Source organism: Branchiostoma belcheri, unplaced genomic scaffold (genome assembly GCF_001625305.1).
Source record: "Branchiostoma belcheri isolate BF01 breed outbred unplaced genomic scaffold, Haploidv18h27 scaffold332, whole genome shotgun sequence".
Lineage (NCBI taxonomy): Eukaryota > Metazoa > Chordata > Leptocardii > Amphioxiformes > Branchiostomatidae > Branchiostoma > Branchiostoma belcheri.
This window is the reverse complement of record NW_017803946.1, coordinates 59299-72932: the sequence shown is the minus strand read 5'-3', so window position 1 is coordinate 72932 and position 13634 is coordinate 59299. Positions and strand designations below refer to the sequence as shown.

Below are 13634 nucleotides of genomic sequence, written 5' to 3'. Positions count from 1 at the left end.
AGCCCGCTGACTCAAGGGACGCCCTTGTGTCGCAGACGACCGACCCCATCATGAGTAGGAACTGACTTTCTAACATGACGTGACCTGCTAGATCTTTGCTGCGAACTCTGAGTACTGTATCTCTACCCACAGAACTTTCTAAGACCTATGAACTCTTGTGGTGTTGACTTGTTGTTGCACAATATGTGGTGTTTTCTATGTTTGCTCTTGCTCGCACGCCTACGGGAAGCGACCAAGCCGCATTGAGCTTTTGTATTTTTGTGTTACTTGCGAAATATGATGCATGCCTAGTAAAAAGTCTACGGGACGACTCTACAAGGAAGATCATTTTTGCATTCCCGGATCACCGGTGTGACGGTCCGGAAGTCCCCGTACTGCCCCGCGCTAGGGAGTACGCGAGGAAATGTGAACTTTGCCGCTGACAGCTACAACGGGACATCCGAAAGTACTCCCTACAGAACTCCCTAACATGGGATACATATGTTAACAATAGTTGTAAATGTGTCTATGAGAATTGATGAGCCAACATATTTCAGAAGAATCTATTGCGAAATAGAACAATGGATTTGTAAACAGATTGGATTATGTAACGTATTTAGCATGAGTAGCTTGCAGGTGAGGGCACCTGCTTAAGTAAGGGGGGAGGAATGTAACAATGTGTATTGTTAGTTTTATTAAGCATTGTATTATCGCCGGTTCTATCCCCTCCCTTGGGCGGAGCCGCGGTCACCTGTTCGAACACGTGCCAGCGCACGTGCCAGCGTCGTGTTCGAACAGGTGATCTATACCGGTACCGTTCGAGGGAAGGGGCTCTAGAACCGGCCGGTTGGAGATTGAATAAACCAGTTGAGTTTGAGCGTTCACCGTGACTGGTTGTCTATCTTTACACTACTCTAAACACAGGCTACATAAAATCAACAGCACGACAATCTAAATAGATAATAATAAGTCTGCTTTCATAACAATATCTTTCATTTACTACATATTATTCATTTGACAAGGTATCGCAGTAGGTGCAAACCACAATTCCAAAAGATACTCGCCACCATTATGCGCAACAGCCACCAAATATCTGCTTAGAGAACCTCTGCTACCAGACAACCACCTAAACCTACGGCCTATTCCAAAGGATTGTAAAAGTAGGGATGTTTCTAAAATATGCATTTACTTCAATATCAAAACTGCTACGGTGAAAATAAAAAGACGTGCATCATCACGGACATACCGTCACACCACATGCCCAATTACACAGAAATGCTACGTACGGAAGAATGCGAACATCTTCCAAAAAACTTACCATCTCTTAAGCACGGGGCAAAACATCTGGAACCATTTATCAGCCACTCACCACATCTGCTTGGAACTTTAAGTTCCACCCCCCCCCCATGCTATTCCAAACAACGCGTTTTTCTGGACCATTCCAATTTGACTCAGAATTGTAGGGGTGCATCAGCAATATTACATTGACCGCGAAAGCAGCAACGGCAAAAATACACATTCGTGCATCAACACGGCCATGCCCGCAGACGGCGTATAAAATTGCGTGCCGATTACACAAAGAGAACCCAGTGTTTTGACTGCGAACACGAAAAAACGGCCGTTCACAACACTCCGTCCGGAGGTCCTGACCTCCTTCACGAAGTAATAACTTGCTTGTGCACAGCGTAGGACTCATAGAGCAGTTTTACACCGACTAAATGAAATTAAAAGTAAAAGATAAAAGCAAACAGCCACAGATTGCACGATCTGAAAACATGAAGTATGTAGGAAAAATGTAAGACAATGCTTATAGGGTCAGCAGGTATGAATGTGGCGAATACCAAGCTTAATGTTATATTAGACGGGGCTAAGCTCGAACAGGTGACTAGTTTTAAATATCTTGGGGTCACTAGTGACTGCCTACTCAAATGGAACGAACATTTCAAACATATGTATAAGAAACTTGCTCAGACCATTGGCATTATTAAGCACTTGAAACCCTACCTAAACAGACAAGCCCTAGATGTAATGTACACAACGCTATTCATTCCGCACATACAGTACTGTAGCACTGTCTGGGACACGGCAGGGAAGGGATACATTGAAAATTTGCAAAAGCTACAAAAACAGGGTGGGTCGGGTGATTCTGGGCTGTGACAGGCGAACTTCGACCTCAACCCTTCTAAACCCACTAAAATGGGTCCCAGTGGTTGAAATACATAAGAAAAGCAAAGCTACTCTCGTCTATAAAGCTATTAACGGTTTGACTCCTCCCTACATCACTGCAATGTTCACTCAATTATCACACGTGCATACTCACAACACTCGCCTCAGGGCGCAAGGAGGTCTTCAGTTGCCAATGACTAAGCTAGAATACAGAAGACGTGCCTTTTCTTCGTCTGAGGCGGTATTGTGGAACACACTACCACATCACCTAAAAGCAGCCAGGACCCTAGCAGCCTTCAAGCAATCTTATGTACTGGGCAATCATTGATATGCAAATTCCAAGCCTGATATTAATTTTGATTTCTTTTTTGTCCTACCTTGGTTCTATGTTATATGATGGTCAGGCTTCACTTTTGTTTCACTTATTTAAGTATTATGAATTCATGCGCAATATATGCTACTTAAGTTACCTTGCTTTTGTATTATTTAGTAACTTTTGTAACTTTATAAGTTACTTTTGTTGATTATTTGTATTAGTTTGAGTTTGATGTTTTTGTTTGGGGTCTTCCTCAGGCCCAGGGCTCATTGAAAAGCGCCCCACGGGCGATATGTATCCCCCTGGTTAAATAAAAACAAACAACAAACAACAACAATGAAGCATCTCGCGTAGGCGAGACTTATCAAATGAACTTGTAATCCTTTCAGTTGCTACATATTGAAACAGTCGGCTTCAAAGGGCTCTACTGTTGTATTGATCTTTCTTTGCTTTAAAAGGTCATTTTTGTTCTTAAATGTTAAACATATGCATTAATTTCTGATAGTAAACACAATGCCCGAAAGGATTATGTAAAAACATGTACAATGTACTTCAGCAATGAGTGAACACTACACTGAAAAAGTTAAATTTATTTCCATTATACTTTGGTGCCGAAAGTATAAATGATTCTGTGAGGCTGTCATTTGGCTCCTGAATGTTTAGACGAATTGATATTTCACTAAAACAACAACCGAAGAAAGTACAAAAAACACTGCAGCTCATATCCACAAGTCTGAGACAGAGTGTATTACAAACGTTCTCCAGACAAATACGACTTAACAAATGCAATCTGTACGCTGCAGATGTGAAAAAATATTCTAAGTGCCCGATTTCGACGTGAGTCTCGGGAGGTCAGAGTTAGGTGCATCTTTTTTATTCCAACATGCAAGACGTGGTGACGGCACATTAAGTATTCATATTGGAAATCAGCCAGTCAGAATGAAGGGACTACCCAAGGAATAACATCCAATCAGAATGCCTTTATTTGTTCCAATTACCTTTTGCACATACTTTCTGGTGCACTGATATTGCATCTGGACATCATTGTGTGATTAATAATTATAGTAGTTCAGGATTTGTTCTTGAGTCTTTTTAATACTTCTTCTTACAAAACACGTGGCTTTTAATTACAAGAATCGAAACTTACTAGTCACTCAGGTATACAACACTTCATTCTACATTACAATGCCCTCCCCCATTACAATTCTATGAATATTCACATTGTTGTCTGTTATGGATTTAGACATGTTGTATTTCAACTACGTGGACTACATTCTGCCTAAAACATATTCCGAACATTTCTGGAACATAAATTGAAATGAACTGTTAGGAAAAAGTGCACATGTACAGGCGGTGCAGTAAACTTGCACAGAATCAATTGCCATTGACCATTGCTATTAGGGCAGCATATGCCCCCCTGTTTAAACCATCAAATTACTTATAGAGTAGGACAAACCTCCTACAAAATTCTACAAATTTGTACCACACGGGTACTGAGTGTTGATAATAGTTTACAATTACATTTCTGGACTTTAGTATGAAAGGGCTCATGTAATGCAAATTAACATTTCTATTGTAGAAACTAATTGATAGGAAAATCCGCAAAGGACAATTGATTATTCATCACATATAAAGTTGTTGGAGTACAAAGTAACATGTACAGCGATTTCAACTACAAAAGTTCAGCGGCGTATCGCCCATGGTTACAAAATGATCTGTTGGACTACAGTTTAAGTAATATAGACACTCATATTGATAGTTAGTCAACTTAGGTGTCGTTGCTAAGTATTCTACCTTCAAGTTGTCCAGTTTTACAAAGAATCATCAGAGAACAGTGGTGGTGAGCGCTCGGCCATGTTCCCTAGTTACACCCTGTAACAGAAAACAGTCGCCGTCAATGAAATGTGGATGTCATGACTGCTTCAGCACTCGTGGCAATAATGGCTATATAGTGGCAAATGTGAAACCTTTAACCATGTACGGATGATATCCTCAAGCAAAGTCTATGACTGCTTCGATAGTTGAAACATTGGCAAGTACCGAACCCTTGATTAACCATGTAAGAATAATATCAATTTCCAGTGAAGTTTCTATTACTTGTAGTACGTCGTTTGAGGTACCTGGGGTGACTTGGCAAATGAAGTTAGTCGGGGTAGGGCAACCTGCGTCGTTCCACATGTCATTTGCCCTCCGGTACTGGACGCAGTCTTGGCCGAAGGCGAAGCGACCGAGGCTTGGTTCTCCCGGAGACCACGAGGTGAACCCCCGAAGGGGAGTGCCGTCAACCCACTCGAACGCCCCTTCCAGGCGCCGATCGGAGAGGCCGAACCACAATTCGCCAGTAGATCTAGAGCCAGCTGCAGTGGTCTTATACAGCGAAATCAGAAAAGAGTTGAAATCAGCGTCTTTGGGCATGGCGAGGGTGCCGCCATCTCGACTACAGATCTCGCTCGCTTTGTCGAAGCTCTTGGAAGTGACGAAAGCCTTGAAGCAGAATTCACGCCGCCTCAGATAACCTTTCGGACAACCTGAAGAAATGTATTGTGTTAAAACAGCTTTAAGGAGGATGAAAATGATATTCCAACACCAATTAAATTAAGTTTGAAGTTCATATTTATTGAGATAGGAACTCGCTGGCCTGCTTTGCCCAATTAAAAGTCAATTTTATACTCAGTACTTAGTGATTACTACTAATACTTTCGTTGGAATGCGGTGTCTTTCTGTTTGGGAGTACGCAGCTTCTTCGTTAATCGTTTAATGTTTGTGATAAAGATTTACTTATTTGTATGGCATTGCGTTTATCTTCTAAGACATCTCTTTGGGCCATACAAATCAAATGATTAAAACAACACAAAAACAGCTACCAAAAAAAGAGACAGTCAAATCTGTTGTGTTTGGTCCAAAAGAATGGTTTTTAAACCTCCATTGGACTTGCAGCGTGGCGTTGGCCCTCGAGGCCCAGTTGGCCCCATTCCGCTTTTTGGGCCCGGGCCTCCGGGCGGACCAGGGGGCCCAACCGGCCCTCGGGGTCCAATTGGCCCGATTTCATCCTTTTGTGCCATGCTTCCGCGCAGCCCTTGGCGCCCAGGGGCCCCCTTCGGCCCTTGAGGCCCAATTGGCCCCATTTCACCCCTTGTTCCCTGGCGTCCGTGAGGCCCAATTTCACCCTTCTGTCCCGGGTGTCCGCGCGGACCTTGCCACCCAGGCGGCCCCCAAGGCCCAGTTGGCCCGATAGCTCCCTTCTCTCCTGGTGGGCCACGTGGCCCAGGAGGGCCGGCAGACACAGGGCCAAATGGCCGAATGGCTGCCTTTTCGCCTGGAGGGCCAGGTGGCCCAGGAGGCCCGGTAGACACGGGGCCAACTGGCCCAATGCTCCCTTTTTCTCCACGAGGCCCAGTTAGCCCAATGGCTCCCTTCTCTCCTGGTGGGCCACGTGGCCCAGGAGGGCCGGCAGACACAGGGCCAAATGGCCGAATGGCTGCCTTTTCGCCTGGAGGGCCAGGTGGCCCAGGAGGCCCGGTAGACACGGGGCCAACTGGCCCAATGCTCCCTTTTTCTCCACGAGGCCCAGTTAGCCCAATGGCTCCCTTCTCTCCTGGTGGCCCAGGTGGCCCAGGAGGCCCGACAGACGCAGGGCCAACTGGCCCAATGGTCGCGTTTTCGCCTGGTGGGCCACATGGCCCAGGAGGCCCGGTAGACACGGGGCCAATGGGACCCTTTCCTCCTGGAGGGCCAGGACGCCCGGCAAACACTGGCTGCCCGGAGGAAACACATGTCTCTGCAAAATAGATTTGATCATAAGCTTCCAAGAGATTAAAAGATTAAGCATAGAATTACTAACATCATATGTTGGATATATAAATATGGATGACAGTAAGCTTTTGGCCTTTGCATACATGTGGATGTATTGTTACATGATTTGGATACACACAATTGTACAATACAAAAAGTACATAAAATTAGTCTATAGAAGTTCTCCAATATGATAGAAATGCCAGTTACTGACGTTCCAGCTCTGCAAGTCGCTGCTCGGTTTTATGGTTCTGCTTTTTCAAATCCTGAAGTTGCTTTGCCGTTTCCGCAGACTGATTGAAGGCTTTGACTATATTGAGCAGAAGTAGGAGGATTAGGAATAATAATCACATGTAACGTTTTAAAAGCGCTATCATTTTCAAGGGGTTTAAGTAAATATTTCATATATTTCAAGACATATTGACGGCCGGCGTTGACTATATTGAAGAAAATAGGAGAAAAATGGCATTAGCGTCTAATACATGTAACGTTATAACAGCAATTCCAAAGTTTTCCGAAGCAAAAATACAACATTGCAATTGAAGCTTGAAAACGTGTTCTCGAAACATAATGGGTGCATGTTTCTGCAAAGAAACTTACCCGAAAAGAAAGACAAAAATGACATTAAAAATGCTAGTACTACGTTACATGTATTAGTTTTCAAGTATATTGCAACTAAACAACACTGCAACTGAAGATTGGAAACGTATTCTCGAAACATTCCTAATGATTAATGCCTTCGTTATTCTGCAAGTACTTTTAAGAAACTTACCTGAAAAGAATGACAACAGAATGACGATCACCACAGCGAACACAAGGCCTGTGATCTGCCATAGTTTGTTGCGCAGGCACCAACACTTGTTACCGTCCGGGGGCGTATCGTAGGCGTCTGTTAGGACAAGAATATTCATGTTTACCCTCACCACGACGTGTTTTACATGTTTTACATGTTTTACATATTTTTTGCTGATGTATAATGAATAAATGATGTAACAAAAAACAAAAACGCCGCATACCTCAGATCGATCTTCTAGCCTCATTAGTGTAAATACAAGGGACACACAAAGGGTAGTAGCTAGCGCTAACATCTCCTTTCTACTAAGACTACCGAGTGACCAGAGATTTCTTCGAAAAGATTATAACAATAATAAAAAAAACAATAAAAGCAATTTTTGCCGTATTGTGTATTTTCTTGTCTTTTCAATCCTATTTCATTTATTGCATCATATTCATTAATATTGAAATCATGGTTCGCACAATCAAATCCTGGTCACTGTACGGGCGCTCAGCGATCGCCGTACGCCTAGTAGAAAGGAGCATCAAAGCAAAACAGCAGCAGAGTTTTGCTACTTAATAATCTGAAAGTTATTAACCTGATCTGGAGACGTACAACGAGTTTGCTATGTTTGCGCTGGCGTTCGCAACGGACCGCCAATCAGTCTGGTCCTGCTGCTTGGGTGTGGCACCTGACGAAAAATTACAAAATCATGTTCATCCCGATTTTTTTTGCGGAATAACCAGAACTGTTCGATTTTCAAAGTCTGTCCACAGCTGGATTTCGATGTTATCAGTTCGAATCCGGTTGGCTGTGTCGCTCACACGACGTACATGCATGAGCGATACAGCTAGGATTCAAACTCATGACTTTTTGGTCCAGCTGTATGTGAATAGTTATGTTGAGGAAAGCTTTATGTTAAGGAATGTCAAAAAACAAACAACATTACCTTCTGTGTCACCAGTCTGGGACTGCTGCTGCCCTCCCGACATGGTGCCACCTGTCAGGTTTCTGGACAGCAAAAACACGTCCTTCACCGGGTAGGTGCTAAATAACAATAACTTGCTTGTGCATGGCAGCATGCACAGAGCGAGACTCAAAGAAGTTTTACCTCGACTGAATGGAATTAAAAATGAAAGATAAAAGCAAATTACAGCCACAGATTGCGCACGATTTGCAAACATAAAACATCTCGCGTAGGCGAGACTTATCAAATGAACACGTAATCAATTGCTACATATTGAAATAGTCGGCTTCAAAAGGAGCTACTGCTGTATTGATCACTGCGTCTGAAAAAAAGTTTTTTTTTCTTAAATGTTAAGCATCCTTAAACTGCTGCTGCCCTCCCGACATGATGTCTCTTGTCAGGTTTCTGGACAGCAAAAACACGCTCTACACCAGGCAGGTGCTAAATAACAATAACTTGTTTGTGCACAGAGCGAGACTCAAAGTAGGTTTACCTCGACTGAATGGAATTTAAACAAGAAGCCATAGGCGACAATCCTCCTTGAAATTTTATATTTTGCAACAAAAATAATTCCAAGCGTCAACGCCAGACCTACTCTGCAGACATTAGGCAACGGTTAATACAATGAGGGCGCGTCACAATGATAAAACATAAAAAGACCCAAATCCAGCATTACTGCTCCTAGGGCGTGTAAAGATACTGTGCTTTAAGTTCGAAGTTCATTTCAATTACACACACACAATCATTGCATTCACATAAAGATCGGACTATCATTATCTATCATGGCCGTGTCACTAGTAACAAAGACAGCCCCACCGTCTTACCGTGCCTGTTACTTATTAAGCGCGACTGGCCATGCCAAAGTCCAGCAACAGTTGCGGCCAGCACGCGCGAGTGTTACTGCCGCCGGTCAGATGCCCGGGCAAAACCATTTTAACGACATTATAGGGATGTTTCAAAAATAAGCATTTACTCCAATATCAAAACTGCTAGGGTAAGAATAAAAAGACGTGCATCAACACGGGCATAATGGCACACCACATGCCAAATTACACAGAAATGCTACGTACGGAACAATGCGTTTTGGCTGCGAACATCTATGGTACCACTTATCGACCCTCCGCACGTCTGCATGAAATTCCACCCCCCCCCACTGCTATTTCAACAACGCGTTTTTCTGGACCATTCCAATTCGCCTCGTAATTGTAGGGGTGCATCTGCAATATTGCATTGACCGCGAAAGCAGCAACGGTAAAAATACACATCCGTGCATCAACACGGGCATGCCCGCAGACGGCGTATAAAATTGCGTGCCGATTACACAAAGAGAACCCAGTGTTTTGACTTCGAACACGAAAAACCAGCCGTTCACAACACTCCGTCCGGAGGTCCTGACCTCCTTCACGGAGTAACAAGAAGCCATAGGTGACAATCCTCCGTGAAGTCTTATATTTTGCAACAAAAATAACCCCAAGCGTCAACGCCAGACCTACAGCCCCATCGTCTTACTGTTCCTGTTATATCACTTAAATAAGGAATACTTATCATAAGCAAATAATCTGAAACAGTTGCCCGACAAACATTAAACAGTTACATAATGGCCAACAGTTGCACTTTGTGGCCCTTTATCAGTAAAGCGCGACTGGCTTGGCCAAAAACCAGTCAGCAATATTAATTAGCAACAGTTGCAGCCAGCACCGCGAGTGTTACCACCGCCGGTCACATGCCCAGGCCAAAACATCTCAACGACATTACGGGGATGTTTCAAAAATAAGAATTTACTCCAATATCAAAACAGCTATGGTAAAAATAAAAAGACGTGCATCACCGCGGACATAATGGCAAACCACATGCATTACACAGAAATGCTACGTACGGAACAATGCGTTTTGGCTGCGAACACGTATGGTACCACATATCGACCCTCCGCACGTCTGCATGAAGTTCCACCCCCCACTGCTATTCCAAACAACGGGTTTTTCTGGACCATTCCAATTTGCCTCAAAATTTTAGGGGTGCATCTGCAATATTACATTGACCGCGAAAACAGCAACGGCAAAAATACACATTCGTGCATCATCACGGGCATGCCCGCAGACGGCGTATAAAATTGCATGCCGATTACAGAAAGAGAACCCCGTGTTTTGACTGCGAACACAAAAAAAAAACGGCTCTTCATAACACTCCGTCCGGTGGTCCTGACCTCCTTCACGGAGTAACAAAGTAATACAACCTTCTTGAATAATTTTTGTGTCCGACCTTGCGACTTGGACGGCTTTTGATGTCACCCGATCCGCGCTCTCTCAGACTCTCTCTAATTAAAAATCAAACCCTCGAGAAGTTCTTTTTTTTTTCCTACATGTAGATAGGGGAGGTTGACGTACGGAGTTACGGAAGAGATCTTAAAATATTGTGTAGAACAAGGAGGCGAAGCATAATGAATGAATGAAAACCTTTATTGCAAATTTATGCTCTTTCGAGCTAAGTACAGGTCATGAAGACAAACTAAGTAATACTATTGTTTACAGGATCGACTTCTTCTCGCTTCTTAAAACAATTGTAGATGAATGAACATATAGAACTTACAAAACACGGCTTGTCTAGTTTCATAAGATATATAAATTTGTCTAAACTATTCAAATATTTAAAACTAGGAAACTTATTATTAATTAAAGTGTTCTTTACGCCTCAAATTTTGATAGATTTTCGTGTGTGGGAGTTTTGTAAATGGGTCAAAACAATGTCCTTGGTCAAAGGTTTTGTGAAAGAGTGAGAGTTTTTTGTTGTTGTTGTTGTTGTTTTCTTAATGAAGGAGGGGGCTTGCGTGGTTGTGTGAATGTGAGAATTTTTTGCAAAAAGAGTTTTGTAAAAAAAAGTGCGAGGGGAAAGAGAGAGAGTGTGTGTTCGAGCAGACCAAGGTTCAGATGGCAAATTTACTCACCTTCATAACCGGTTTTCCAACTTTTTGTAACCAAACTGAGGCCCAGAGGGCATTTGTAGACGAGAGATTGCACACGCGACCAGCGCCGGCTGTGCAATCGAAAATATATTTTTATTTTGGAAAAAAAGTTCTCGGCTTATCATCGAATGGACTGCCAACCGCAAGGACAAGAAAAAGGTAGGAAGGGAAGCAAAGTTGTATGTATAGATTTGAAGTGTAACGATCTGATATTGTCGCAATTGTGGCGATGCTCCCATTAGTACGGTGGTCCTAGAGCATCGCTCACAAAGTGGTTGATGTTAGTTTATTCCCAGTGTAACGGAGCTTACATGAAGTGTGAGCCTCTCTTGCACTGCTGGCCACAGCCAGGCCGAGACTCCTCCCCTGGACACAGCCAGGCCGAGACTCCCTAAGAGAAGACTGACTCAAGGTCTCATTCATGAGTTTTTTCCATACATTAGAAACCATGCATTAATGAGTGACTTACGAGACCGGGTTCCCTATGATCCTACATTTAATCAATTGGTATCTTTCATGCTATGTTGAGCACACTTACCCTACATCTCATAAAAAAATTGCCAGCGACTTCTATACACACAATCCCCTTTTATGGGAATTACAAACTGCACCTAGCGGCTGCCCGCAAGAGGCCCTCCCGCGCTGCAAACCTACGACCGCACGACTCACAACACTGGACTGTGCACGTCCGACCTACCGCGCGGCTACCGACAATTATGTCCTAATTTCCTCAGATACAAACAAGCTTTCACCGCTTTGACGTTTTACATCAGTTGCGGTGGCTAAAGGGAAAATTCTCACCAATAAAAACACGCGTTCATACAGCCGTTTAGTTTTTGACTTGGTACTCTTTTAGGGTACACTCGGAGTAATACATGAATGAGACCTCAAGAGAACGTCTCCAACGACAACTCCGGCTGTCCCTGATCCAAATTAAGGGACATGCCCACTCATCCTTGAATGAATGAACGTCCCACCACTGGCCCCGAAGGCGAAGCTGTCCCCAAATCTGTGCCATGCAGCCCGGAAAAAGGGACCACTACCATTCTTAGCCAAACTTCACTGTCCCACCTTAGGCAACCCAAGGCGAGCCGTGCAACCCCAGTGCTGCAGGGCAGACAGTACTATTAAATCTAGCCATAGGAACACATGCTTAAATACACTAATAGAAGTCCTCATGAAAGTACTTACCCACCAACTACTAATAATTTTTGTGTGACACATGAGAGATCCACTATATCCAAGATGGCCGCCCGGATGGAAAAACACCGATGTAACGTTACAAACTGTCGCGCTGTGGAATATTTAGGCTGATCTGAACATCGGCAACCCGGCCAATTGTGGGGTTATATCGTAGGGAAGCTCGGGACAGCAAAAAACCGGGTCAAAAACGGAGCATCGGGCAGCCAACGGGAAATATGCAGTTCTGCCAATGGATCTTTCCACAACTTTTGCTGAGGGTAATGCAATGTAAGCCCGAATAAAGAGTCGCCACGGCTAAACTTTGACCTACTTTTCCATGGTATCCATCCGCCTGGCCAGACAAGACCTAACCACTCACATCTCTCATTACGCCCACTAAACTGGTGAAATAAACAAAACTTGACCAAAGTAGGAAAGTTTAGACCCTACCTGTGCCTTCCAGCCAAAAAATCTCCAAAATGGACCAAAACTTTCAAGAGAAAAACGGACTTTAAAAGGTATTAACTAGGCACTACAATCGTTTTGGCCTCCACTGCGCAGCGCAATTATGACGTCTGCCCTGCACCAATCAACCTAACTTCCTGTACCGTCCCCAGATGTCCCTACAGCGTCCCTGAATGCTGGATGACCCCGAACGTCCCCAGTGCTGAAACTACATTGATCAAATATAGATAGACACCAACTACTAAATCAACCGTTACCTCATCCACTCCGTGACACAATCAACACTCAAACTGGCAGGTTTTTTTGCAGTCCACACAGGGGCGTACCCGAGGGAGTCTCTCACTCAAATACCGGCCTATAAACACATCATCAGCACACGCACAGACACCTACAGATTCTCTTTTTTCCCGTACTATTCCACAGTGGAACTCCCTGCCCGACCCGGTAGTTTAATGGCTCCCAATGTTGAGTCGTTCCGGGCCGGGCTGGTGGCCTGCCCTTAGCCTGGGCCTCCTTCCCCATTAAATCTTAGGCCATGTTGATTTGATTATATGGATGACATCCTCTGGGAATCCCAAAAACTGATGCGCGCGTGCGAATAAAAAAAAGTTTTGCAAAAAAAAAAAGTTAGCTTTCACTATGAAATCTACGTGGTCATGAAGGTTGAACAAATGGCACAGAATATGTTATGGCGAATAATCTACTCTTCGAATTCATTTCTTTACTATTTTTGTTCTTTTTTCCTTTTGTATTCTGGCATTCTTACGACATTGGTATCGTTTCTAAATGTTTTCCTTGTCAACTTATGGTAAATTTTTGTCTCATTTACCAACTGTTTTGTCACGATTTACAGTATGGTTGAAAACTTTTTATTTTTTTGGAAACGGCCGAAAATTCATGCGCGCGCGGATCGATGTCATCCATGTAATCAAATCAACATGGCCTTACCCGTACAGCGAATGGTCCCGCCCGCAGCCAATCAGAAGTGGCCGTCCGTTTGGCGCGTCACGGCGACTACAGCGCCGTCATGCGG

At 43.7% G+C, this 13634-nt stretch overlaps 1 protein-coding gene across 1 annotated transcript in view; it reads left to right on the top strand.

Moving 5' to 3' along the window:
* The first annotated feature begins 11035 nt into the window (after positions 1 to 11035).
* Positions 11036 to 13634, top strand: part of LOC109475340 (phosphoethanolamine N-methyltransferase 3-like) — a 10606-nt gene continuing 8007 nt past the window's right edge. The window contains exon 1 of the mRNA XM_019775954.1: positions 11036 to 11113. Coding sequence (XP_019631513.1) covers positions 11083 to 11113 — 31 coding nt within the window. The 5' untranslated portion in view covers positions 11036 to 11082. The remainder of the gene's footprint in view (positions 11114 to 13634) is intronic.